The sequence below is a fragment of the Lampris incognitus genome, chromosome 8 (genome assembly GCF_029633865.1).
Source record: "Lampris incognitus isolate fLamInc1 chromosome 8, fLamInc1.hap2, whole genome shotgun sequence".
Lineage (NCBI taxonomy): Eukaryota > Metazoa > Chordata > Actinopteri > Lampriformes > Lampridae > Lampris > Lampris incognitus.
In genome coordinates, this window is record NC_079218.1 from 50,272,286 (window position 1) to 50,299,487 (window position 27,202).

The following is a 27,202-nucleotide window of genomic DNA, read 5'->3' on the forward strand; positions in this document are numbered from 1 at the left end:
ACAATAGTTCATAAACAGCCATACAGCAGTTTATAAACAGCCATGCAGTAGTTTATAAACAGCCATGCAGTAGTTCATAAACAGCCATGCAGTAGTTCATAAACAGCCATACAGTAGTTTATAAACAGCCATGCAGTAGTTCATAAACAGCCATGCAGTAGCTCATAAACAGCCATGCAGTAGTTCATAAACAGCCATACGGTAGTTCATAAACAGCCATGCGGTAGTTCATAAACAGCCATACAGTAGCTCATAAACAGCCATACGGTAGTTTATAAACAGCCATACGGTAGTTCATAAACAGCCATACAGTAGCTCATAAGCAGCCATACAGTAGTTCATAAACAGCCATACAGTAGTTCATAAACAGCCATGCAGTAGTTTATAAACAGCCATGCAGTAGCTCATAAACAGTCATACAGTAGTTTATAAACAGCCATACAGTAGTTTATAAACAGCCATACAGTAGTTCATAAACAGCCATACAGTAGTTCATAAACAGCCATGCAGTAGTTTATAAACAGCCATGCAGTAGTTCATAAACAGCCATGCAGTAGTTTATAAACAGCCATGCAGTAGTTCATAAACAGCCATACAGTAGCTCATAAACAGCCATGCAGTAGTTCATAAACAGCCATGCAGTAGTTTATAAACAGCCATGCAGTAGTTTATAAACAGCCATACAGTAGTTCATAAACAGCCATGCAGTAGCTCATAAACAGCCATGCAGTAGCTCATAAACAGCCATGCAGTAGTTCATAAACAGCCATACAGTAGTTTATAAACAGCCATACAGTAGTTCATAAACAGCCATACAGCAGTTTATAAACAGCCATGCAGTAGTTCATAAACAGCCATGCAGTAGTTTATAAACAGCCATGCAGTAGTTCATAAACAGCCATGCAGTAGTTCATAAACAGCCATGCAGTAGTTTATAAACAGCCATACAGTAGTTCATAAACAGCCATGCAGTAGTTTATAAACAGCCATGCAGTAGTTTATAAACAGCCATACAGTAGTTCATAAACAGCCATGCAGTAGTTCATAAACAGCCATACAGTAGCTCATAAACAGCCATGCAGTAGTTCATAAACAGCCATGCAGTAGTTTATAAACAGCCATGCAGTAGTTTATAAACAGCCATGCAGTAGTTTATAAACAGTCATGCAGTAGCTCATAAACAGCCATGCAGTAGTTCATAAACAGCCATGCAGTATCTCATAAACAGCCATGCAGTAGTTCATAAACAGCCATACAGTAGTTTATAAACAGCCATACAATAGTTCATAAACAGCCATACAGCAGTTTATAAACAGCCATGCAGTAGTTTATAAACAGCCATGCAGTAGTTCATAAACAGCCATGCAGTAGTTCATAAACAGCCATACAGTAGTTTATAAACAGCCATGCAGTAGTTCATAAACAGCCATGCAGTAGCTTATAAACAGCCATGCAGTAGTTCATAAACAGCCATACGGTAGTTCATAAACAGCCATGCGGTAGTTCATAAACAGCCATGCGGTAGTTCATAAACAGCCATACGGTAGTTTATAAACAGCCATACGGTAGTTCATAAACAGCCATACAGTAGCTCATAAGCAGCCATACAGTAGTTTATAAACAGCCATACAGTAGTTTATAAACAGCCATACAGTAGTTCATAAACAGCATTGCAGTAGTTCATCAACAGCCATACAGTAGTGCATAAACAGCCATACAGTAGTTCATAAACAGCCATACAGTAGTTCATAAACAGCCATACGGTAGTTTATAAACAGCCATATGGTAGTTCATAAACAGCCATACAGTAGCTCATAAGCAGCCATACAGTAGTTCATAAACAGCCATACAGTAGTTCATAAACAGCCATGCAATAGCTCATCAACAGCCATACAGTAGTTTATAAACAGCCATACAGTAGTTTATAAACAGCCATACAGTAGTTCATAAACAGCATTGCAGTAGTTCATCAACAGCCATACAGTAGTGCATAAACAGCCATACAGTAGTTCATAAACAGCCATACAGTAGTTCATAAACAGCCATACAGTAGCTCATAAACAGCCATACAGTAGTTCATCAACAGCCATACAGTAGTTTATAAACAGCCATACAGTAGTTCATAAACAGCCATACAGTAGTTCATAAACAGCCATACGGTAGTTCATAAACAGCCATACAGTAGTTCATAAACAGCCATACAGTAGTCCATAAGCAGCCATACAGTAGTTCATAAGCAGCCATACAGTAGTTTATAAACAGCCATACAGTAGTTCATAAACAGCCATACAGTAGCTCATAAACAGCCATACAGTAGTTTATAAACAGCCATACAGTAGTTCATAAACAGCCATACGGTAGTTCATAAACAGCCATGCAGTAGTTCATAAACAGCCATGCAGTAGTTTATAAACAGCCATGCAGTAGTTTATAAACAGCCATACAGTAGTTCATAAACAGCCATGCAGTAGTTTATAAACAGCCATGCAGTAGTTTATAAACAGCCATACAGTAATTCATAAACAGCCATGCAGTAGTTCATAAACAGCCATACAGTAGCTCATAAACAGCCATGCAGTAGTTCATAAACAGCCATGCAGTAGTTTATAAACAGCCATGCAGTAGTTCATAAACAGCCATGCAGTAGCTCATAAACAGCCATGCAGTAGTTCATAAACAGCCATACAGTAGTTTATAAACAGCCATACAGTAGTTCATAAACAGCCATACAGCAGTTTATAAAAAGCCATGCAGTAGTTCATAAACAGCCATGCAGTAGTTTATAAACAGCCATGCAGTAGTTCATAAACAGCCATACAGTAGTTTATAAACAGCCATGCAGTAGTTCATAAACAGCCATGCAGTAGCTCATAAACAGCCATGCAGTAGTTCATAAACAGCCATAGAGTAGTTCATAAACAGCCATGCGGTAGTTCATAAACAGCCATACAGTAGCTCATAAACAGCCATACGGTAGTTTATAAACAGCCATACAGTAGTTCATAAACAGCCATACAGTAGCTCATAAGCAGCCATACAGTAGTTCATAAACAGCCATACAGTAGTTTATAAACAGCCATGCAGTAGTTCATAAACAGCCATACAGTAGCTCATAAACAGCCATGCAGTAGTTCATAAACAGCCATGCAGTAGTTTATAAACAGCCATGCAGTAGTTTATAAACAGCCATACAGTAGTTCATAAACAGCCATGCAGTAGCTCATAAACAGCCATGCAGTAGTTCATAAACAGCCATGCAGTAGCTCATAAACAGCCATGCAGTAGTTCATAAACAGCCATACAGTAGTTTATAAACAGCCATACAGTAGTTCATAAACAGCCATACAGCAGTTTATAAACAGCCATGCAGTAGTTCATAAACAGCCATGCAGTAGTTTATAAACAGCCATGCAGTAGTTCATAAACAGCCATGCAGTAGTTCATAAACAGCCATGCAGCAGTTTATAAACAGCCATACAGTAGTTCATAAACAGCCATGCAGTAGTTTATAAAAAGCCATGCAGTAGTTTATAAACAGCCATACAGTAGTTCATAAACAGCCATGCAGTAGTTCATAAACAGCCATACAGTAGCTCATAAACAGCCATGCAGTAGTTCATAAACAGCAATGCAGTAGTTTATAAACAGCCATGCAGTAGTTTATAAACAGTCATGCAGTAGCTCATAAACAGCCATGCAGTAGTTCATAAACAGCCATGCAGTATCTCATAAACAGCCATGCAGTAGTTCATAAACAGCCATACAGTAGTTTATAAACAGCCATACAATAGTTCATAAACAGCCATACAGCAGTTTATAAACAGCCATGCAGTAGTTTATAAACAGCCATGCAGTAGTTCATAAACAGCCATGCAGTAGTTCATAAACAGCCATACAGTAGTTTATAAACAGCCATGCAGTAGTTCATAAACAGCCATGCAGTAGCTCATAAACAGCCATGCAGTAGTTCATAAACAGCCATACGGTAGTTCATAAACAGCCATGCGGTAGTTCATAAACAGCCATACAGTAGCTCATAAACAGCCATACGGTAGTTTATAAACAGCCATACGGTAGTTCATAAACAGCCATACAGTAGCTCATAAGCAGCCATACAGTAGTTCATAAACAGCCATACAGTAGTTCATAAACAGCCATGCAGTAGCTCATCAACAGCCATGCGGTAGTTCATAAACAGCCATACAGTAGCTCATAAACAGCCGTACGGTAGTTTATAAACAGCCATACGGTAGTTCATAAACAGCCATACAGTAGCTCATAAGCAGCCATACAGTAGTTCATAAACAGCCATACAGTAGTTCATAAACAGCCATGCAGTAGCTCATAAACAGCATTGCAGTAGTTCATCAACAGCCATACAGTAGTGCATAAACAGCCATACAGTAGTTCATAAACAGCCATGCAGTATCTCATAAACAGCCATGCAGTAGTTCATAAACAGCCATACAGTAGTTTATAAACAGCCATACAATAGTTCATAAACAGCCATACAGCAGTTTATAAACAGCCATGCAGTAGTTTATAAACAGCCATGCAGTAGTTCATAAACAGCCATGCAGTAGTTCATAAACAGCCATACAGTAGTTTATAAACAGCCATGCAGTAGTTCATAAACAGCCATGCAGTAGCTCATAAACAGCCATGCAGTAGTTCATAAACAGCCATACGGTAGTTCATAAACAGCCATGCGGTAGTTCATAAACAGCCATACAGTAGCTCATAAACAGCCATACGGTAGTTTATAAACAGCCATACGGTAGTTCATAAACAGCCATACAGTAGCTCATAAGCAGCCATACAGTAGTTCATAAACAGCCATACAGTAGTTCATAAACAGCCATGCAGTAGCTCATCAACAGCCATGCGGTAGTTCATAAACAGCCATACAGTAGCTCATAAACAGCCGTACGGTAGTTTATAAACAGCCATACGGTAGTTCATAAACAGCCATACAGTAGCTCATAAGCAGCCATACAGTAGTTCATAAACAGCCATACAGTAGTTCATAAACAGCCATGCAGTAGCTCATCAACAGCCATACAGTAGTTTATAAACAGCCATACAGTAGTTTATAAACAGCCATACAGTAGTTCATAAACAGCATTGCAGTAGTTCATCAACAGCCATACAGTAGTTCATAAACAGCCATGCGGTAGTTCATAAACAGCCATGCGGTAGTTCATAAACAGCCATACGGTAGTTTATAAACAGCCATACGGTAGTTCATAAACAGCCATACAGTAGCTCATAAGCAGCCATACAGTAGTTCATAAACAGCCATACAGTAGTTCATAAACAGCCATGCAGTAGCTCATCAACAGCCATGCGGTAGTTCATAAACAGCCATACAGTAGCTCATAAACAGCCATACGGTAGTTTATAAACAGCCATATGGTAGTTCATAAACAGCCATACAGTAGCTCATAAGCAGCCATACAGTAGTTCATAAACAGCCATACAGTAGTTCATAAACAGCCATGCAGTAGCTCATCAACAGCCATACAGTAGTTTATAAACAGCCATACAGTAGTTTATAAACAGCCATACAGTAGTTCATAAACAGCATTGCAGTAGTTCATCAACAGCCATACAGTAGTGCATAAACAGCCATACAGTAGTTCATAAACAGCCATACAGTAGCTCATAAACAGCCATACAGTAGTTCATCAACAGCCATACAGTAGTTTATAAACAGCCATACAGTAGTTCATAAACAGCCATACAGTAGTTCATAAACAGCCATACGGTAGTTCATAAACAGCCATACAGTAGTTCATAAACAGCCATACAGTAGTCCATAAGCAGCCATACAGTAGTTCATAAGCAGCCATACAGTAGTTTATAAACAGCCATACAGTAGTTCATAAACAGCCATGCAGTAGCTCATCAACAGCCATGCGGTAGTTCATAAACAGCCATACAGTAGCTCATAAACAGCCGTACGGTAGTTTATAAACAGCCATACGGTAGTTCATAAACAGCCATACAGTAGCTCTTAAGCAGCCATACAGTAGTTCATAAACAGCCATACAGTAGTTCATAAACAGCCATGCAGTAGCTCATCAACAGCCATACAGTAGTTTATAAACAGCCATACAGTAGTTTATAAACAGCCATACAGTAGTTCATAAACAGCATTGCAGTAGTTCATCAACAGCCATACAGTAGTGCATAAACAGCCATACAGTAGTTCATAAACAGCCATACAGTAGTTCATAAACAGCCATACAGTAGTTCATCAACAGCCATACAGTAGTTTATAAACAGCCATACAGTAGTTCATAAACAGCCATACAGTAGTTCATAAACAGCCATACGGTAGTTCATAAACAGCCATACAGTAGTTCATAAACAGCCATACAGTAGTTCATAAGCAGCCATACAGTAGTTTATAAACAGCCATACAGTAGTTCATAAACAGCCATGCAGTATCTCATAAACAGCCATGCAGTAGTTCATAAACAGCCATACAGTAGTTTATAAACAGCCATACAATAGTTCATAAACAGCCATACAGCAGTTTATAAACAGCCATGCAGTAGTTTATAAACAGTCATACAGTAGTTTATAAACAGCCATACAGTAGTTTATAAACAGCCATACAGTAGTTCATAAACAGCCATACAGTAGTTCATAAACAGCCATGCAGTAGTTTATAAACAGCCATGCAGTAGTTCATAAACAGCCATGCAGTAGTTTATAAACAGCCATGCAGTAGTTCATAAACAGCCATACAGTAGCTCATAAACAGCCATGCAGTAGTTCATAAACAGCCATGCAGTAGTTTATAAACAGCCATGCAGTAGTTTATAAACAGCCATACAGTAGTTCATAAACAGCCATGCAGTAGCTCATAAACAGCCATGCAGTAGCTCATAAACAGCCATGCAGTAGTTCATAAACAGCCATACAGTAGTTTATAAACAGCCATACAGTAGTTCATAAACAGCCATACAGCAGTTTATAAACAGCCATGCAGTAGTTCATAAACAGCCATGCAGTAGTTTATAAACAGCCATGCAGTAGTTCATAAACAGCCATGCAGTAGTTCATAAACAGCCATGCAGTAGTTTATAAACAGCCATACAGTAGTTCATAAACAGCCATGCAGTAGTTTATACACAGCCATGCAGTAGTTTATAAACAGCCATACAGTAGTTCATAAACAGCCATGCAGTAGTTCATAAACAGCCATACAGTAGCTCATAAACAGCCATGCAGTAGTTCATAAACAGCCATGCAGTAGTTTATAAACAGCCATGCAGTATTTTATAAACAGCCATGCAGTAGTTTATAAACAGTCATGCAGTAGCTCATAAACAGCCATGCAGTAGTTCATAAACAGCCATGCAGTATCTCATAAACAGCCATGCAGTAGTTCATAAACAGCCATACAGTAGTTTATAAACAGCCATACAATAGTTCATAAACAGCCATACAGCAGTTTATAAACAGCCATGCAGTAGTTTATAAACAGCCATGCAGTAGTTCATAAACAGCCATGCAGTAGTTCATAAACAGCCATACAGTAGTTTATAAACAGCCATGCAGTAGTTCATAAACAGCCATGCAGTAGCTTATAAACAGCCATGCAGTAGTTCATAAACAGCCATACGGTAGTTCATAAACAGCCATGCGGTAGTTCATAAACAGCCATGCGGTAGTTCATAAACAGCCATACGGTAGTTTATAAACAGCCATACGGTAGTTCATAAACAGCCATACAGTAGCTCATAAGCAGCCATACAGTAGTTCATAAACAGCCATACGGTAGTTCATAAACAGCCATGCAGTAGTTCATAAACAGCCATGCAGTAGTTTATAAACAGCCATGCAGTAGTTTATAAACAGCCATACAGTAGTTCATAAACAGCCATGCAGTAGTTTATAACCAGCCATGCAGTAGTTTATAAACAGCCATACAGTAATTCATAAACAGCCATGCAGTAGTTCATAAACAGCCATACAGTAGCTCATAAACAGCCATGCAGTAGTTCATAAACAGCAATGCAGTAGTTTATAAACAGCCATGCAGTAGTTTATAAACAGTCATGCAGTAGCTCATAAACAGCCATGCAGTAGTTCATAAACAGCCATGCAGTATCTCATAAACAGCCATGCAGTAGTTCATAAACAGCCATACAGTAGTTTATAAACAGCCATACAATAGTTCATAAACAGCCGTACAGCAGTTTATAAACAGCCATGCAGTAGTTTATACACAGCCATGCAGTAGTTCATAAACAGCCATGCAGTAGTTCATAAACAGCCATACAGTAGTTTATAAACAGCCATGCAGTAGTTCATAAACAGCCATGCAGTAGCTCATAAACAGCCATGCAGTAGTTCATAAACAGCCATACGGTAGTTCATAAACAGCCATGCGGTAGTTCATAAACAGCCATACAGTAGCTCATAAACAGCCATACGGTAGTTTATAAACAGCCATACGGTAGTTCATAAACAGCCATACAGTAGCTCATAAGCAGCCATACAGTAGTTCATAAACAGCCATACAGTAGTTCATAAACAGCCATGCAGTAGCTCATCAACAGCCATGCGGTAGTTCATAAACAGCCATACAGTAGCTCATAAACAGCCGTACGGTAGTTTATAAACAGCCATACGGTAGTTCATAAACAGCCATACAGTAGCTCATAAGCAGCCATACAGTAGTTCATAAACAGCCATACAGTAGTTCATAAACAGCCATGCAGTAGCTCATAAACAGCATTGCAGTAGTTCATCAACAGCCATACGGTAGTTCATAAACAGCCATGCGGTAGTTCATAAACAGCCATACAGTAGCTCATAAACAGCCATACGGTAGTTTATAAACAGCCATACGGTAGTTCATAAACAGCCATACAGTAGCTCATAAGCAGCCATACAGTAGTTCATAAACAGCCATACAGTAGTTCATAAACAGCCATGCAGTAGCTCATCAACAGCCATGCGGTAGTTCATAAACAGCCATGCAGTAGCTCATCAACAGCCATACAGTAGTTTATAAACAGCCATACAGTAGTTTATAAACAGCCATACAGTAGTTCATAAACAGCATTGCAGTAGTTCATCAACAGCCATACAGTAGTGCATAAACAGCCATACAGTAGTTCATAAACAGCCATGCAGTATCTCATAAACAGCCATGCAGTAGTTCATAAACAGCCATACAGTAGTTTATAAACAGCCATACAATAGTTCATAAACAGCCATACAGCAGTTTATAAACAGCCATGCAGTAGTTTATAAACAGCCATGCAGTAGTTCATAAACAGCCATGCAGTAGTTCATAAACAGCCATACAGTAGTTTATAAACAGCCATGCAGTAGTTCATAAACAGCCATGCAGTAGCTCATAAACAGCCATGCAGTAGTTCATAAACAGCCATACGGTAGTTCATAAACAGCCATGCGGTAGTTCATAAACAGCCATACAGTAGCTCATAAACAGCCATACGGTAGTTTATAAACAGCCATACGGTAGTTCATAAACAGCCATACAGTAGCTCATAAGCAGCCATACAGTAGTTCATAAACAGCCATACAGTAGTTCATAAACAGCCATGCAGTAGCTCATCAACAGCCATGCGGTAGTTCATAAACAGCCATACAGTAGCTCATAAACAGCCGTACGGTAGTTTATAAACAGCCATACGGTAGTTCATAAACAGCCATACAGTAGCTCATAAGCAGCCATACAGTAGTTCATAAACAGCCATACAGTAGTTCATAAACAGCCATGCAGTAGCTCATCAACAGCCATACAGTAGTTTATAAACAGCCATACAGTAGTTTATAAACAGCCATACAGTAGTTCATAAACAGCATTGCAGTAGTTCATCAACAGCCATACGGTAGTTCATAAACAGCCATGCGGTAGTTCATAAACAGCCATGCGGTAGTTCATAAACAGCCATACAGTAGTTTATAAACAGCCATACAATAGTTCATAAACAGCCATACAGCAGTTTATAAACAGCCATGCAGTAGTTTATAAACAGCCATGCAGTAGTGCATAAACAGCCATACAGTAGTTCATAAACAGCCATACAGTAGTTCATAAACAGCCATACAGTAGCTCATAAACAGCCATACAGTAGTTTATAAACAGCCATACAGTAGTTCATAAACAGCCATACAGTAGTTCATAAACAGCCATACGGTAGTTCATAAACAGCCATACAGTAGTTCATAAACAGCCATACAGTAGTTCATAAGCAGCCATACAGTAGTTTATAAACAGCCATACAGTAGTTCATAAACAGCCATGCAGTATCTCATAAACAGCCATGCAGTAGTTCATAAACAGCCATACAGTAGTTTATAAACAGCCATACAATAGTTCATAAACAGCCATACAGCAGTTTATAAACAGCCATGCAGTAGTTTATAAACAGCCATGCAGTAGTTCATAAACAGCCATGCAGTAGTTCATAAACAGCCATACAGTAGTTTATAAACAGCCATGCAGTAGTTCATAAACAGCCATGCAGTAGCTCATAAACAGCCATGCAGTAGTTCATAAACAGCCATACGGTAGTTCATAAACAGCCATGCGGTAGTTCATAAACAGCCATACAGTAGCTCATAAACAGCCATACTGTAGTTTATAAACAGCCATACGGTAGTTCATAAACAGCCATACAGTAGCTCATAAGCAGCCATACAGTAGTTCATAAACAGCCATACAGTAGTTCATAAACAGCCATGCAGTAGCTCATCAACAGCCATGCGGTAGTTCATAAACAGCCATACAGTAGCTCATAAACAGCCGTACGGTAGTTTATAAACAGCCATACGGTAGTTCATAAACAGCCATACAGTAGCTCATAAGCAGCCATACAGTAGTTCATAAACAGCCATACAGTAGTTCATAAACAGCCATGCAGTAGCTCATCAACAGCCATACAGTAGTTTATAAACAGCCATACAGTAGTTTATAAACAGCCATACAGTAGTTCATAAACAGCATTGCAGTAGTTCATCAACAGCCATACGGTAGTTCATAAACAGCCATGCGGTAGTTCATAAACAGCCATGCGGTAGTTCATAAACAGCCATACGGTAGTTTATAAACAGCCATACGGTAGTTCATAAACAGCCATACAGTAGCTCATAAGCAGCCATACAGTAGTTCATAAACAGCCATACAGTAGTTCATAAACAGCCATGCAGTAGCTCATCAACAGCCATGCGGTAGTTCATAAACAGCCATACAGTAGCTCATAAACAGCCATACGGTAGTTTATAAACAGCCATATGGTAGTTCATAAACAGCCATACAGTAGCTCATAAGCAGCCATACAGTAGTTCATAAACAGCCATACAGTAGTTCATAAACAGCCATGCAGTAGCTCATCAACAGCCATACAGTAGTTTATAAACAGCCATACAGTAGTTTATAAACAGCCATACAGTAGTTCATAAACAGCATTGCAGTAGTTCATCAACAGCCATACAGTAGTGCATAAACAGCCATACAGTAGTTCATAAACAGCCATGCAGTATCTCATAAACAGCCATGCAGTAGTTCATAAACAGCCATACAGTAGTTTATAAACAGCCATACAATAGTTCATAAACAGCCATACAGCAGTTTATAAACAGCCATGCAGTAGTTTATAAACAGCCATGCAGTAGTTCATAAACAGCCATGCAGTAGTTCATAAACAGCCATACAGTAGTTTATAAACAGCCATGCAGTAGTTCATAAACAGCCATGCAGTAGTTCATAAACAGCCATGCGGTAGTTCATAAACAGCCATGCGGTAGTTCATAAACAGCCATACAGTAGTTTATAAACAGCCATACAATAGTTCATAAACAGCCATACAGCAGTTTATAAACAGCCATGCAGTAGTTTATAAACAGCCATGCAGTAGTGCATAAACAGCCATACAGTAGTTCATAAACAGCCATACAGTAGTTCATAAACAGCCATACAGTAGCTCATAAACAGCCATACAGTAGTTCATCAACAGCCATACAGTAGTTTATAAACAGCCATACAGTAGTTCATAAACAGCCATGCAGTAGTTTATAAACAGCCATGCAGTAGTTCATAAACAGCCATGCAGTAGTTCATAAACAGCCATACAGTAGTTTATAAACAGCCATGCAGTAGTTCATAAACAGCCATGCAGTAGCTCATAAACAGCCATGCAGTAGTTCATAAACAGCCATACGGTAGTTCATAAACAGCCATGCGGTAGTTCATAAACAGCCATACAGTAGCTCATAAACAGCCATACGGTAGTTCATAAACAGCCATACAGTAGCTCATAAGCAGCCATACAGTAGTTCATAAACAGCCATACAGTAGTTCATAAACAGCCATGCAGTAGCTCATCAACAGCCATACAGTAGTTTATAAACAGCCATACAGTAGTTTATAAACAGCCATACAGTAGTTCATAAACAGCATTGCAGTAGTTCATCAACAGCCATACAGTAGTGCATAAACAGCCATACAGTAGTTCATAAACAGCCATACAGTAGTTCATAAACAGCCATACAGTAGCTCATAAACAGCCATACAGTAGTTCATCAACAGCCATACAGTAGTTTATAAACAGCCATACAGTAGTTCATAAACAGCCATGCAGTAGTTTATAAACAGCCATGCAGTAGTTTATAAACAGCCATACAGTAATTCATAAACAGCCATGCAGTAGTTCATAAACAGCCATACAGTAGCTCATAAACAGCCATGCAGTAGTTCATAAACAGCCATGCAGTAGTTTATAAACAGCCATGCAGTAGTTTATAAACAGCCATGCAGTAGCTCATAAACAGCCATGCAGTAGTTTATAAACAGCCATGCAGTAGTTTATAAACAGCCATGCAGTAGCTCATAAACAGCCATGCAGTAGTTCATAAACAGCCATGCAGTAGCTCATAAACAGCCATGCAGTAGTTCATAAACAGCCATACAGTAGTTTATAAACAGCCATACAGTAGTTCATCAACAGCCATACAGTAGTTTATAAACAGCCACACAGTAGTTCATAAACAGCCATGCAGTAGTTAATAAACAGCAGCTAAATGAACTCGGGGTTACAAGTTAAGTACTTCTCAAGTACATAAGAAGGATACTGTAAGATCTTAAGAAAGCGCACAGTAGCCAACGGTGACTAAAGGTGATTGTTATCAGGACATTTAAACCTAAACTAAGGGGGGCGGGGGGGGTGTCTTTTCTTTTTAATGGATAACGCTCCATAATGTTAGGAAAAACGCCACAACCCGTGCAATTATTAACGTTCTTTACCGGAAATGTCTCCTGCAGACTTCGTTTCGGAGCACTGGGGCAGTTACCAAATTCAAACAGTAATTACTGCAATCACAAATAAACTGATCAGAAAAAGAAAAGCGGTGTAGTGTGTAATAACATTCACGATCCTATCGCCCCCCCCCCCCCCGTGTGGCCCTGGGACTCTGTGATCACTGTCTGGTTCATCTCGTCCCAACCTACAGGCAGAAACTACAACCTGGTTAAAACCTTGAGGAACTGGACCAATGAGTCAAAACCGGAGCTCCCGGCCTGCCTCGGCTGGACTGACTGGAGGGTTTCTGAGGCTGCACCAAAACCCTCTGTACCTTTAACAACAATAATCCCTGGTTCTCAGCAAAACTCAGACGGCTTCCTCAGGCCAAAGAGGAAGCCTACGGGAGTGGAGACAGGATCCGGTGTAACTAAGCCAGAAATACACCCACAAAGGAGATCAGAGTGGCAAAAGTTGAAAAACAGCTTTTCTGCCAACGGCCGAGCATCATTCTGGAGTGGGTTGAAAGACATTACCAACTACAGGAGACCCCCCCCCCCCCACACACACCCTCTCTGGTCACAACACACAACCAACTACACCCCCTGCCAGCCACTCCCCCCTCCCCACCGAACCCCCACCTGCACTCTGGATCTGTGCTGAGGACGTGTGCCGGCTCTTCCAGAGACAGAAGACCAGGGAGGCACCGGACCCGGGTGGCATGTCACCCTCCCGTCTGGACGTCTGTGCTGACCAGCTGATCCCCATTTTCACACTGATCTTCGACAGATCACTGGAGCTGTGTAAGTCCCCTCCTGCTTCAACAGCTCCACTATCATCCCGGTCCCCAAGAAACCCCATCCAGACACAATCAGCAAAAAGGCCCAGCAGAGGATGTACTTCCGGTGTGGGAAGATGGCGGCGCGAACTCACGTTTGCAGCAGCTTCACCCAGTACCGACTATGCAGCGTCTTTGTCCACGTCTACGTCTGAGTTTGTGAAGTTTTTAAGTTTGATCTTAGTTTGTTTTTTTTTAATAGCTGGGAGAGCTGGCATTGGATCGGCTGGGAGAGCTTGGTCTGCCACGTCCGGTGGGCCCAAGGACCACAGCCTTTCCTGGAGTTGCCCCCGAAAAGGAAGCACCGAGGGCGGTCTGACAGGACGCGGGAGCAGGGCAGGCTAAGCTAACTGCTAGCCCATGCAGACCGGCGGTTCTGATAACACCGGGGGCGGTCTGACAGGACGCGGGAGCAGGGCAGGCTAAGCTAACTGCTAGCCCATGCAGACCGGCGGTTCTGATAACACCGGGGGCGGTCTGACAGGACGCGGGATCAGGGCAGGTTACGCTAACTGCTAGCCCATGCAGACCGGCGGTTCTGATAACACCGAGGGCGGTCTGACAGGACGTGGAAGCAGGGCAGGCTAAGCTAACTGCTAGCCCATGCAGACCGGCGGTTCTGATAACACCGAGGGCGGTCTGACAGGACGCGGGAGCAGGGCAGGCTAAGCTAACTGCTAGCCCATGCAGACCGGCGGTTCTGATAACACCGAGGGCGGTCTGACAGGACGCGGGAGCAGGGCAGGCTAAGCTAACTGCTAGCCCATGCAGACCGGCGGTTCTGATAACACCGGGGGCGGTCTGACAGGACGCGGGAGCAGGGCAGGCTAAGCTAACTGCTAGCCCATGCAGACCGGCAGTTCTGATAACACCGAGGGCGGTCTGGCCTGGCGTTGGCTGTGTTTCTAGTGTCGTCGTGTGGAGTGCGGGGAGGTGAGTCGAAGGTGTCTGGCTGGGAGAGCTGGCATTGGATCGGCTGAGGGAGCCCGGTCTGCTGTGTCCGGTGGGCCCAGGGACCACGGCCCTGACCGGAGCTGCACCCGAAGAGGAAGCACCGAGGGCGGGCGGTGCGCTCTCGAGAGTGAGGCAGGCTAAGCTAACTGCTAGCCTGGCTGGCCTTCGCTCTCCTGGACAGTGACTTATTTGGACTGTGTTGCGCTGAGTGGACTGTGTTGTTAACTGTTTGTGTGTGTGTTTTGTTTTTGTTTTTTGCTTTGTTCTCTCTGTTTTTGGATGTTTTTGGATGTGTGTTTTTATCTTTTGTGCCGCACTGCTGTGGGCTGGGTGAAACGAAATTTAGTTTCCTTTGTGTACGCAAGCACACGGAAGAAAGGATAATAGATTGTTCCTGATTCCCGATACTTTCTCCGCCAGCTCAGGAAGTTCAACCTGCCTCGGGAACTGCTGATTCAGGTCTACACTGCAGTAATCCAGTCTGTCCTCTGCACATCCATCACTGTCTGGTTTGGATCGGCCACCAAACAGGACCGGGACAGACTACAACGGACAGTTAAGTCTGCAGAGAAAATCACTGGTGCCAACCTGCCCTCCATTCAGGACTTATACACCTCCAGACTCAGGAAACGGGCAGGCAACATCACTGCAGACCCACCACACCCTGGTCACCACCTGTTCCAACCCCTCCCCTCTGGTAGGCGCTACAGAGCACTGTACCCCAAAACAACCAGATATAAAAACAGTTCCTTTACGCAGGCTGCCATTCAAACAAATGCTTAACACTGTCAAATAAATCCAACCATGTAGTATATACTATACTGTACATGCTGTATATACTGTACTGTACATGCTGTATATACTGTACTGTACATGTTGTGTATACTGTACTGTACATGTTGTGTACACTGTACTGTACATGTTGTGTATACTGTACTGTACATGCTGTATATACTGTACTGTACATGTTGTGTATACTGTACTGTACATGCTGTATATACTGTACTGTACATGTTGTGTATACTGTACTGTACATGTTGCACTGTACATGTTGTGTACACTGTACTATACATGTTGTATATACTGTACTGTACATGTTGTGTATACTGTACTGTATATTGTAGGTATACTGTCTGTCATGTCCATCTACCTTAGGCATGTATGTCAGTAAGCTGCTAACATCTATTTCAGCATCTCAGATATATTCTCTGCACCACTGCACTTTATCTCCTCTTATTTCACCTGTATAAGTCAGTCCTTGTGTAGATATCTGAAGATTGTTGTGTTGTTGTGTTGTAAGTACACTTAGAGCCACGAAACCTGTGCAAACCTACACAGCCAATAAACACGATTCTGATTCTGACAGAACTATATCACGTTTATTCAACCTTCAGGATTCATAAAAATGGAAGGAGGGGAAAACACCATGTGTCTTCATAAAAGTTTGAGTTTAATAAATGCAACAAAAAAAAAACAAACCACATGTAAAGACAAGTCAACAGAACATGAACGGAATGGATATTCCCACCACAAGGCCTCCATAAAGAACAGAGCGTGTTTAAATTCAGTTTTTTTGAAATACGGTCAAATTTAATTCAGCAAATGTGGATTTGGACAGAAGGTTGAATCTGAGGTGCGAGACTTAAAAAGGAAACTCAATGGGTTCCTTTGAAATTTCAATTATTTTCCTTTAAACGATACATCTTCATTGGGATATCAGATACTCTTGAGTGAAACTTTAATTATATTCAAAATTCTGAATCGTCTCCAACCCCCAGGAACCAGTAGCAAACAGCAGCAAAACTTCACAGGTAAAAAATGTCTCGTCTTCATAGACACGTGTCCATCTGGGCGTCTTCTGGAAAATAAGCAGAAAGACCTGAGTTACTCTCCTCACCGTCTACACTTCCTCTCAGTTGCTCGAGCATGTGTACCGCTTTTCCACCGCCCACTTCCCTCACGAAGGCCGCCGAAGGAATTTGCCCCCATCCAAGTTAAAAACAAAAAGCCCAAATTCTACTCCAAACCCACAAGAACCAACAGATCACCCTTACTGGGTGACATGTTTTATGGCAACGCATGCTTAATCTTCCGAGCCGTCCCGGTCGCTGCTCCACCCCCTCTGCTCCACCCCCTCCACCGATCCGGGGAGGGCTGCAGACTACCACATGCCTCCTCCCATACATGTGGAGTCACCAGCCGCTTCTTTTCACCTGACAGTGAGGAGATTCACCAGGGGGACGTAGCGCGTGGGAGGTTCACACTCTTCCCCCCAGCCCCCCCCCCCCCAAAAGGGCGCCCTGACTGACCAGAGGAGGCGCTAGTGCAGCGACCAGCGGAAAACTACGAACGCTTTTAGAGGCTCGTTCAGGGACCACGTCAAGCTGTTAAAATACTGTTGGTTAAATATGTTTGTGACTTGCTTGGGACTTTGAATTGACTGCCTTGTTAAATTCTGAATCAGTTGTGGACATGAAGACCATGCTGTTGTGCAGCATAGGGTTTTAAGAGGAGGAACGAACAGACATGTAATCAGAAAATGTAGGGTGGGATTTCCAAGCTCATGCTCAGAGACCTTTACGGCGAAAAATCTGACGTTAACTGCTGTTCAGTGCTTTTCCACAGCCACCTGACAACATTAACTTCCAGCAAAAGCACAGGAGCAACCAGCTACAGAGCAGCCTGCTCATGATGAGAGAAGACACAAACATTTTACCGGGAATTCTGGGTAAAAAAATGTTGGCAACGCTCAAATTTATGATAACTGCTTACTCTCATGTAAACTGCTCTTGATAAGTCGCCTCTGCGACCGGAGTCCCTGAAAGAGCCACGCAAAACGTTGGTATGTATTGTGCAGAATACCACCAGCGGGTTCCCGAGCTATAGGTCTGCAGTCCCAGGTTCACACCCTTTTCAGGAAATCATTTTCCAGGACTTCTGTTTGGAAATACAGGACCCTTGTCATCCACACAAGGTCGTAGTCTTCAGTATCAAATATTAGTGGAAGCCTCAACAGTTTCTAAATGGACTGTGTAACTTTCAGCTGGCCACTGACCATACCGCCCAAACCTCAAACGATGGTGTGCAACCACAGCAGATAAAAAACAATAGAAAAATAAATATATCTGTTGCAAATTATGCTAAAATATGCAATCTCAGTGTTACCGACTGAGATTATAAATATATATATAGATAGATAAATGTGATTTTACAGTCAAACTTTACAATTTTCGATGACCTCAACAATAATTCCAGGACATTTGATCGATTTTATTATAAACTATTCTATAATTCAAGGTTTTCCAGGATGCGTGGGAAACCTGAGTAAAACAAAATGTCAGCACACAGACCATCAAATACTGACCAGCAGGACCATTTTCAAAAGTAAACGATTATGTTAAGCGACTTTGAGTGTTAGACAAGCGCTACATGAATTAGATTTATTATTATTATTAATATTATGTTATTGAGCACAGTATTTGTACCCAATGCGATATGGTTCAGTGTGTTTGCAGAAGTGGAACAAAAGATGATACGGATCTGCAATCTGAGGGACGCATGGAGCTCAGGGGCTGCAGACACGTGTCAAGAAGCATGTCATAACATCTTTACTGACCGGAGCAGATAGTTTGTGCTCCTGTGGAAATGAAGCCTAAACATGACTAAAAGTAGGGAACTTGTTCTGCCGCTCTCGGAGAGAGAACGAACAGCAGCAGACTCACTTGTTTCGTTAAAGAGGAAGGAATCCTGGTACTCCTTCATGTACTGAGAGGATCTGGCCTCGTCCAGGAACAGAGAATACACCCTCTTGATGTCCTCCACCTGCACCTCCGTCCCCTGAGGTAAAAAACACACATATAACAGCCGCTTCCAATGCTAACAGACACACTAGAGGACTGAAAACCCTAACCTACTGTGAAAACAAACTGGTTCATATACATAAGATTTTGAAGACTTTGTCACTTCAGGCAATTGTTTGGTGTAAGGACATCAATGTCCTTACACCAAACAATTAAGCAAGGATGGCCTTTCCCAAATTAAGGCTATTACTATACTGATGACGATCACCTTTGCTCACTGTTGGGTAATGTGCGCTTTCGTAAGATCTTATAGTATCCTTTTTATGTATTTAAGAAGTACTTAACTTGTAACCCAAATTTGTCACTTCAATTCAGTTGTTTGGTGTAAGGACATCAACGCCTATCCCAAATCAAGGCTATTACTATTAGTTAAATCGTGAGCTACTGGGCACCCCGGTAGCTCACCTGGTACAGCGCATACCACGTACCAAGGCTGAGTCCTTACCACAGCGGTCTGGGCTTGAATCCAACCCATGCCCTTTGCATATATATATATATATGTGTGGGTGTGTGGGTGTGTGCTACTGAAACCCGACACACTACGGATGTCTGGAGCTATTAGTACAGGGACGCAATCCAACATGATGACAATTAAAATGCTAGCAAAACTCAAATTGACCCCTCACCACAACACCTCTTCAAGACCAATGCAGGTGTCAGGCCATTAAAAACTCATCATACTTGAGATTAATGGGGCAACTCAGATCAGTCTGAGTCAACTGGGGTGGGTAAGACTAACTCTGTAAGCCCACTTAAGAGTATGACTGATGGGTTTTTCCAGTCACGGTTAGAGCTGTAACACAATCTACGTATTCCTGGTGAAGCTGACTGGAACTGAGGCTCAAGAGGCTCACCCTGCGTTTGCGACACACCAGGCCAGCGGTGCTGATCAGCTGGATGGCATAGCGCAGTGACGTCTCCAGGCCGATGCGCGTCAGGACTGTGTGAGCCTCCTCACTCAGCTCCACATCCTCCTCCTCACACCTGAAATGACAGCAAAAATAGAAAATTATGCTATCTTATGTTAGCTTATAGATGCTGTGAAGAAGGGAACAGAGGTCGGTGAGCTTGAGAACGTGGATTCGAACCTAATCTTGAGGATCTGCCTCGTCTCTTTCTCGGTGTAGGGTGAGGTAGCGATGATGAGAAGACGGTCTAGCAAATCAATGGGGATACCATGGGGGCTCTGGTAGTTTGTGCCACGGATACTGACAGAAAGAAAAATGCAGTGAGTAACCTGTCAAGATTCACAACAGATACACAACATCAGAGGGAAAAGGGAGCAGGGGACAGCGGATAGTACCGAGTGATCCCTCTGTTGGTAGCCATGATCAGAACGGGGGACAAGTCACTCTCCAGCGCACGGTTCAGGAAGGAGAAGCACTCCATGTCCAACATATGGACCTCATCAATAAATAACACCTGGAACCAGTCACAAACAACAAATGGAGGTTAGTGAAGACACACACATGTATGTGCACATGCACAAACACATGAACTGTAAATCTTTACAACCTACCCCTGGAATTATCTCGGCTTTGCCCTCTTCCCTCCACTCAGACACTTTAGCGTTGATCTGCTCGCGAACTTCAGACTTGATCTCTCCGGTGTCTCCAGAGAAGAGCGCCAGGAAGCCTTGTGTGCGGCTGTTGATAACATCAATCTCGTGGAGGGACACTGTATGAACCACCTCTTTCCTCTTCTGCAGCTCCCCCTCTGGACACTGGACAAACTGCGTCTACAGTAATAACAATAATAGAAAAAATAAAGAAATAAAGGGTACTTCTACAAATTGATATGACTGTCATAGTCTTTTTCCACATTCTATATCTGCAGCTGCTTATTAGTGTGACTTATTAACATCTGCTTATGGGCATTAGAAATATCACACTGAAGGAAAGGTTCAAGAATAACCAGTACCTGGGCTCCCATGGCATCATAGTCTCTGGCTCTGGTGAACGAACGGCCCAGTTTGCTGATCTTCCCGGTGGCTTTGTCAATGGTTATAACGTCTCTAAGGGAGAAGGAGCCAGAAAAAAACAGACTAAGTCAGGCAAACTGACAAGTCTGGCTGAATAACATTTTTGTCATTGTACAAGTTACACGGAATGTGTTCTCTGCATTTAACCCATCCTATTGTATAGCAGCAGTGGGCAGCTGCAGTGCCCGGGGACCCACTCCACTTCCTCTTTCCATTGCCTTGCTCAGGGGCACAGACAGGAATATTAACCCAAACATGCATGTCTTTTTGATGGTGCGAGGAAACTGGAGCACCCACACAGACACGAGGAGAACATGCAAACTCCACACAGAAAGGACCTGGGACGGCCTGGGGTTTGAACCCAGGACCTTCTTGCTGTGAGGCACCAGTGCAAACCACTGGGAAATTAAATATAAATAAAGGGAATCCTTTACCAGAGATCAACTCACCCAGCTTGAACCTTCTCTTTACTGAGACTCTCAATCATCTTGTTGCCCAAGTCATAGATGGTCTCCATCTCTGTGGTCTTTAGAGTCAGCTTGCCCACCTTGGCACCCTGATAAATAATACACAAAGTGAAAAATGGCTATGAAAATAAATAATGATAAAACTTTATGTGTTTTGACATGAAATCAAATAAGTTAATCCATTGGCTGTCTTTCCATCCAAAGGATAGCGGTCCTCTAATCCCTTTGAGATGTACTGAGACAGCCTGGCTTTTTTTACTTAGCTGTACTTAAAACAATTTTAAGAATATATTTCATAATTCTTTTTACAATGTGAAGTATAAAATATTGTACGATATGCAATTTTTTTGTGAGCATGGAAAATTACAAATTATGGAAGTGCAACAATTGCTTTGAATTTATTTTCCATTTAACTACAGTTATATAATTATCTAAATTAGCAAGCTTTTGTTTGCATGATTGTGAATCCGAAAATATCACGACTTAACCAGTAGATGGCGTATTTCTAGGAGATCTGGCTTGTGAACAGCTGAGCTCATACTGAGCGTAGTGATCCATTCAAGATGAATTAAACAAGGGATTAATATTCGAGAAAAACAGACCAATAGCAAGTAGCCTACAAGAGAGAGTGAAGAACTTACTGTTCCAGTGGCTGGCCTGTCAATCTGGATCTCCACGACCTCTCCTTCGATGATCTCCGTCTCTTCTCTGCAGAAACACAATGAGCATCAATTCATTTCATACTATGAGAAGTATAAGCAGAACTCCTGTTTGACAACTCACTTGATTCTCACTCCAATTGCTTTTCTAAATGCTTGGCTGAGGGCCTCGGTCTTGCTCATCTCGAGAGAGAAGATCTCACTGCCAGCCAGTGCTGTGAAGGGTGTATCAGGGCCAAGCGACTGGGCAATACCTGCATTAACAACAAACAGCTCATTGTTGTCAACTACTACATCTAGGAAGAAGGGCTTTATATCAATAACTACTACTACTACTATTATAGTAGTATAATTTACGTCAATAAGATTCTACAAATTAACTACTCCGGAGGGCTAAGAGAAAACTTAGCCTATCATATTGTGGAATAATTACAATGTTGGGCTTACCCATAGCAATGGCCGTCTTTCCTGTGCCAGGCTGGCCAGCTATCAAGACAGCCCTGCCGGCAATGTGGCCATCTTTGATCATCTCCAGGATGACACCCGCAGCCCGACGGGAAGCCAGCTGGCCAACCATCCCCTGAGACACCTACAATAGACCAGGTGTAGGAATTTTTTAACTTCATTGAGAAAATACACATATGCACTACACAACCATACTGCAGTACACCCCAGCCTGCAGACTGTTTAGATATTTTCTTATGATTGTATGTATTCCATTTTTAAAGTTTTTTTTAAAGGTATGACTTGTCTAGGGACTATTACATGCAGATATAGGTTATTGAACAACTACATTTAAGAATTTAGCCTACCTGTCTTGGCTCCAAAGCATCATCCAAACCAAGGCCACGAATGTGAGAATGTGCACCTAAACACATAACAAAACAAAACTGCGTTCATAACAAATCATATTAAGGGCGATGGAGTAGACTGAATAATCTGAGTACAGGGTATGAGTAGAATAAACCTAAATTAAAACTGATCCAAGGGCAGCCCACAGCGTATCACTCGCTCTGCTGAGAGAGGTTGATTGGCTGCAACCTGCCATCCCTCAATGACCTGTATGCCTCAAGGATACTGAGGCGAGCAGGAAAGATCATGGCCGACCCTTCCCACCTAGGGCCATGGTCTCTTCAAAACACTCTCCTCTGGCAAGAGGCTAAGCTCTATAAAAACCCAGAACCTCACGCCACAATAACAGCTTCTTCCCTACAGCAGCAGACATTCCTAACAACCCCCCAGACACCCACAGAGTCTGAGACCGCTGGCCCCCCACCCCCTTTTATCTTCCCTACTGTGCTCTCCGTATTTGGACACCCTGCATAAAACCTGCACTACCCTGTAAATAACTTATTCTGTAAATCTACTAATATTTCTACTACTACTTTCGGCTGCTCCCATGAGGGGTCACCACAGCGGATCATCTGTTTCCATTTCTTCCTGTCCTCTGCATCTTCCTCTGTCACACCAGCCACCTGCATGTCCTCTCTCACCACATCCATAAACCTCCTGTTTGGCCTTCCTCTTCTCCTCTTCTCCGGCAGATCCATATTCAGCATCCTTCTCCCAATGTAACCAGCATCTCTCCTCCACACGTCCAAACCATCTGTCTTGTCTCTCTTGCTTTGTCTCCAAACTGTCCACCCTGAGCTGTCCCTCTAATACACTCGTTCCTAATTCTGTCCTTCTTCATCACTCCCAAGAAAAATCTTATCTTCAACTCTGCCACCTCCAGCTCCACCTCCTGTCTTTTCATCAGTGTCACCGTCTCCAAACCATATAACATAGCTGGTCTCACTACCATCTTGTAAACCTTCCCTTTAACTCTTGCTGGTACCCTTCTGTCACAAGTCACTCCTGACACTCTTCTCCACCCACTCCACCCTGCCTGCATTCTCTTCTCCACCTCTCTCCTGTACTCCCCGTTACTTTGGACAGTTGACCCCAAGTATTTAAACTCATTCACCTTCGTCACCTCTACTCCTTGCATCCTCACCATTCCACTGTCCTCCCTCTCATTCACGCATATATCAACTCTTATTCAGTAAATAACCTGTTAAAATTCCAATTTAACTTTTTATAAATACATCTCCTTCCACCCAATGCCATGCATCAGGGGCTGCCACATGGTCTCATTTTCAATCTGAATCGGTGCCGACTGCGCCTTATTGCACGTGTCTTCCATTTTTAGTTTACTTTATCGTGTGTGTGTGTGTGTGTGTGTGTGTGTGTGTGTGTGTGTGTGTGTGTGTGTGTGTGTGTGTGTGTGTGTGTGTGTGTGTGTTAAAAGAAACACTCAACGGTAGGGAAAGTGCTCAACAAATAAGGAGCAAAATAATCAAGTGAGTCAAGTAAATTCTTTATGAGACAGTACAAGCCTGTTTCATGCCATAATTATAATAATAATCGTAATGCTGATCACTTATGGCATATATATAAAATATATATTATCATATATTACAATATATATTTGATTCTTTTTAACTTTTATCTTTACTACTTAGTTAATTTTTCTCTCTTGCACCAACATACCAAGGTAAATTCCTTGTATATTCGTGTACTTGGCAATACATTTGATTCTGGTCCCAAACTTACAAGCACATGGCCATATAGGACTGACAGGCGTACAAATCAAGACAGGTTTTCTAATTCGTCCCTTGCCAAACACAGGCTTGTCTTGGGACAGAACGGCTGTAGTCTTGGTGACGTCACGTGCTAAACACAGTACAGTTTCCAGGCAACCCTGCTGTGTGTTCTTACCGATTCTCTCTATCCGAGTAATGTCCCGAACCTCTGGAACCTTTGTTGACGCCATCTAGTATATGAAATGCACACACGTCATTAAGAGAAATCCCGAAACCCTTAAAGAAATCCTGATCTTGTTTTGGTCAGCTGGTCGTCATAGTGACAGCTACGCTATCGCGCATGCTACTACCTAGCTATACTAAACACAGCTAGGTATCGTTAACGTTAGCCAAAAATCAATATCCATGCACCATTTGTTATTAAATTTTAATTACGACAAGTACTTTCCTGCAGAATAGAAAAACAGCTTACAATGCGACTGCCCTGGTGGCAGGATTAAAATGCCAAATGCGGCTAGTGCTAACGCTAGCAATGTTACTAGCTTTAGCTAGCTCCATTCGTAGGCTGCATGTCTACAATCAGCCTTGAACTGCGCAAATGAACTTTTACATAGACTGACGGGTCACCGCTGACGTTATTCTAACATTACTAACACACAGCATTAAAACATGCAGGACGGTTTTAACAAATAGTGAACTCGCCACATGGTGCACTTACCGGTGCAGCCATACTTGTTGAGTTGCGAGAGCGCGGCGCTAAATTCTCTGGGTGCGCAGGCGAAATGTGTCCGAAGAGCAACAACAGTTTGTTCGGAGGGGAATCATGAAGAAGAGAGAAAGAAAAACAGTAAAGAAAAGTAAAACAAACGGAAGTGTAAAGAAATGGACAGATAGATAGATAGATAGATAGATAGATAGATAGATAGATAGATAGATAGATAGATAGATAGATAGATAGATAGATAGATAGATAGATAGATAGATAGATAGATAGATAGATAGATAGATAGATAGATAGATACTCAGGACACAGGAATCGGGAACACTTTATTTGTCATGTAATTTCATGTACTTGCGCAAATTAAATGAAACGATATTTCGCCCCCCCCCCAGCTGGCAGCAGTGCAACACACACAACAACACGTATCCAAAACCACACATATCCGAACTAACACATATCAACACAACAGATAGCGGATGGGCACTATTGTGTTTACTATGAACTTGTGCAGTCATGTCAGTACGCAGGGTCAGCTCGTGTCCTAACCTCGCCTACACCTCATATGATGATGTGCAGTGGACAGAATCAGAATCAGCTTTTTGGCCAAGTGTGCCTATGCACGCCAGGAATTTGACTCTGGCACACAGCAGCTTCTAGCACTTGCAAACATTACTCACACACACACACACAAACAAAACAAAACAAAACAAAACAAAACAAAACAAAACAAAGCAAAACAAAAGGAAAACGAAAACACCCCCCCAAAAAAAAAAAACAAGAAAGCATCTATGCACAACAGGAGGTATGTCACTACTACACAGAGCTTTGTTATGGCTGAGTAATCAACAACCTATGCCCATATATTATACCATCTATTATACCATATTGTATATTATAACATGCACATATTATATTATATCATATTGCTTATATACTATATACACTATACCACATACCATACCACAACTCCGCAACCCATCATGCGCGTATACAATGCCATACACTCCCACTATATTACACTGCATTATTTTATGCACCAGAAGTATACACTTTCTATCACCCACCTCACAACTACTGTTAAAACCACAAAATGAACAGCAATAATTGTAACCGGTATACAGCAGTTGAATGTGTGTTTACAACTGTACATTTGTATTGCACAAACATTTGTATTGCACATCTGGTTTAAAGCAGAAGTGCGCATCGTAGATAGGTAGGTGAGACACCCTGACCAGAAGGGGCTGTTTACAGAGTGTCATATTTACATAATAAGTGTCCATTATTGCACCATGTTGTTAAGTGTTCATGAGAGAGCTGGTCTGTGTGTGTGTGGGGGGGGGATGTTCCTCTGTCTGGTGGTTTTGGTGCACATTGCTCTGTAGTGCTTGCCAGAGCAGGAGTTCAGACAGACTGTGTCCTGGACATGGTGGGGTAGGGGTGTTGTCTGCTGTCCTTGCTGTCCACTGCAGTCTGTTCCTATCATGTTTTGTTGCTGCTCTGAGCCAGACTGTGATGGATGTGCACAGGACTGATTCAACGGCTGCGGTGCAGAACTGGCTCAGCAGCTCCTGTGGCAGACCACATTTTCTCAGTTGCCTCAGAAAGAACATCCTCTTGTGGGCCTTTTGGAGGATGGAGTTGATGTTGGTCTCCCACTTCAGGTCCCTGGAAATAGTAGTTCCCAGAAACTTGAAGGTTGCAGTGGCAGTGATTCCAGCATTGCACCCGTTCCTCCACTGGGAGTAGCTGTTCTCTTCTGTATTTTGGTGGGCTGGCGGTAAACAGAAGGATTATTCTGCAAACTACAATGGTCCAGATTCACTGAAAAGGTTTTGGGTTTCATTTCCT

The 27,202-nt window shown here is 42.2% G+C and overlaps 1 protein-coding gene across 2 annotated transcripts; it reads right to left on the reverse strand.

Annotated features, from left to right (window-relative positions):
* Window positions 1-16,481: 16,481 nt before the first annotated feature.
* On the reverse strand, window positions 16,482-25,564 carry ruvbl2 (RuvB-like AAA ATPase 2). Of its 2 annotated transcripts, none has more exons than XM_056285136.1 (14): window positions 25,352-25,564; window positions 24,809-24,863; window positions 22,861-22,916; window positions 22,496-22,637; window positions 22,173-22,302; window positions 22,031-22,097; window positions 21,372-21,478; window positions 20,862-20,955; window positions 20,461-20,679; window positions 20,245-20,363; window positions 20,030-20,149; window positions 19,796-19,925; window positions 18,804-18,918; window positions 16,482-16,936 (listed from the first exon to the last, which is right to left on the reverse strand). In XM_056285136.1, the coding sequence occupies exons 1-14, from the start codon at window positions 25,361-25,363 to the stop codon at window positions 16,911-16,913; spliced, it is 1,392 nt and encodes a 463-aa protein (XP_056141111.1). In that variant the 5' UTR covers window positions 25,364-25,564; the 3' UTR covers window positions 16,482-16,910. The 2 variants fall into 2 exon arrangements, with proteins under 2 accessions (XP_056141111.1, XP_056141109.1); XM_056285134.1 differs by having other exon boundaries at window positions 16,483-16,939.
* Window positions 25,565-27,202: the final 1,638 nt, after the last annotated feature.

What these genes read in the sequence shown, in the direction of transcription:
- ruvbl2 (XM_056285134.1), bottom strand. An exon ending in ATGATGCCATGGGAGCCCAG is followed by an intron (nt 20,680 to 20,861) that starts GTACTGGTTATT and finishes TTATTACTGTAG; the next exon opens with ACGCAGTTTGTCCAGTGTCC. An exon ending in AGGCAGATCCTCAAGATTAG is followed by an intron (nt 19,926 to 20,029) that starts GTTCGAATCCAC and finishes CTGTCATTTCAG; the next exon opens with GTGTGAGGAGGAGGATGTGG.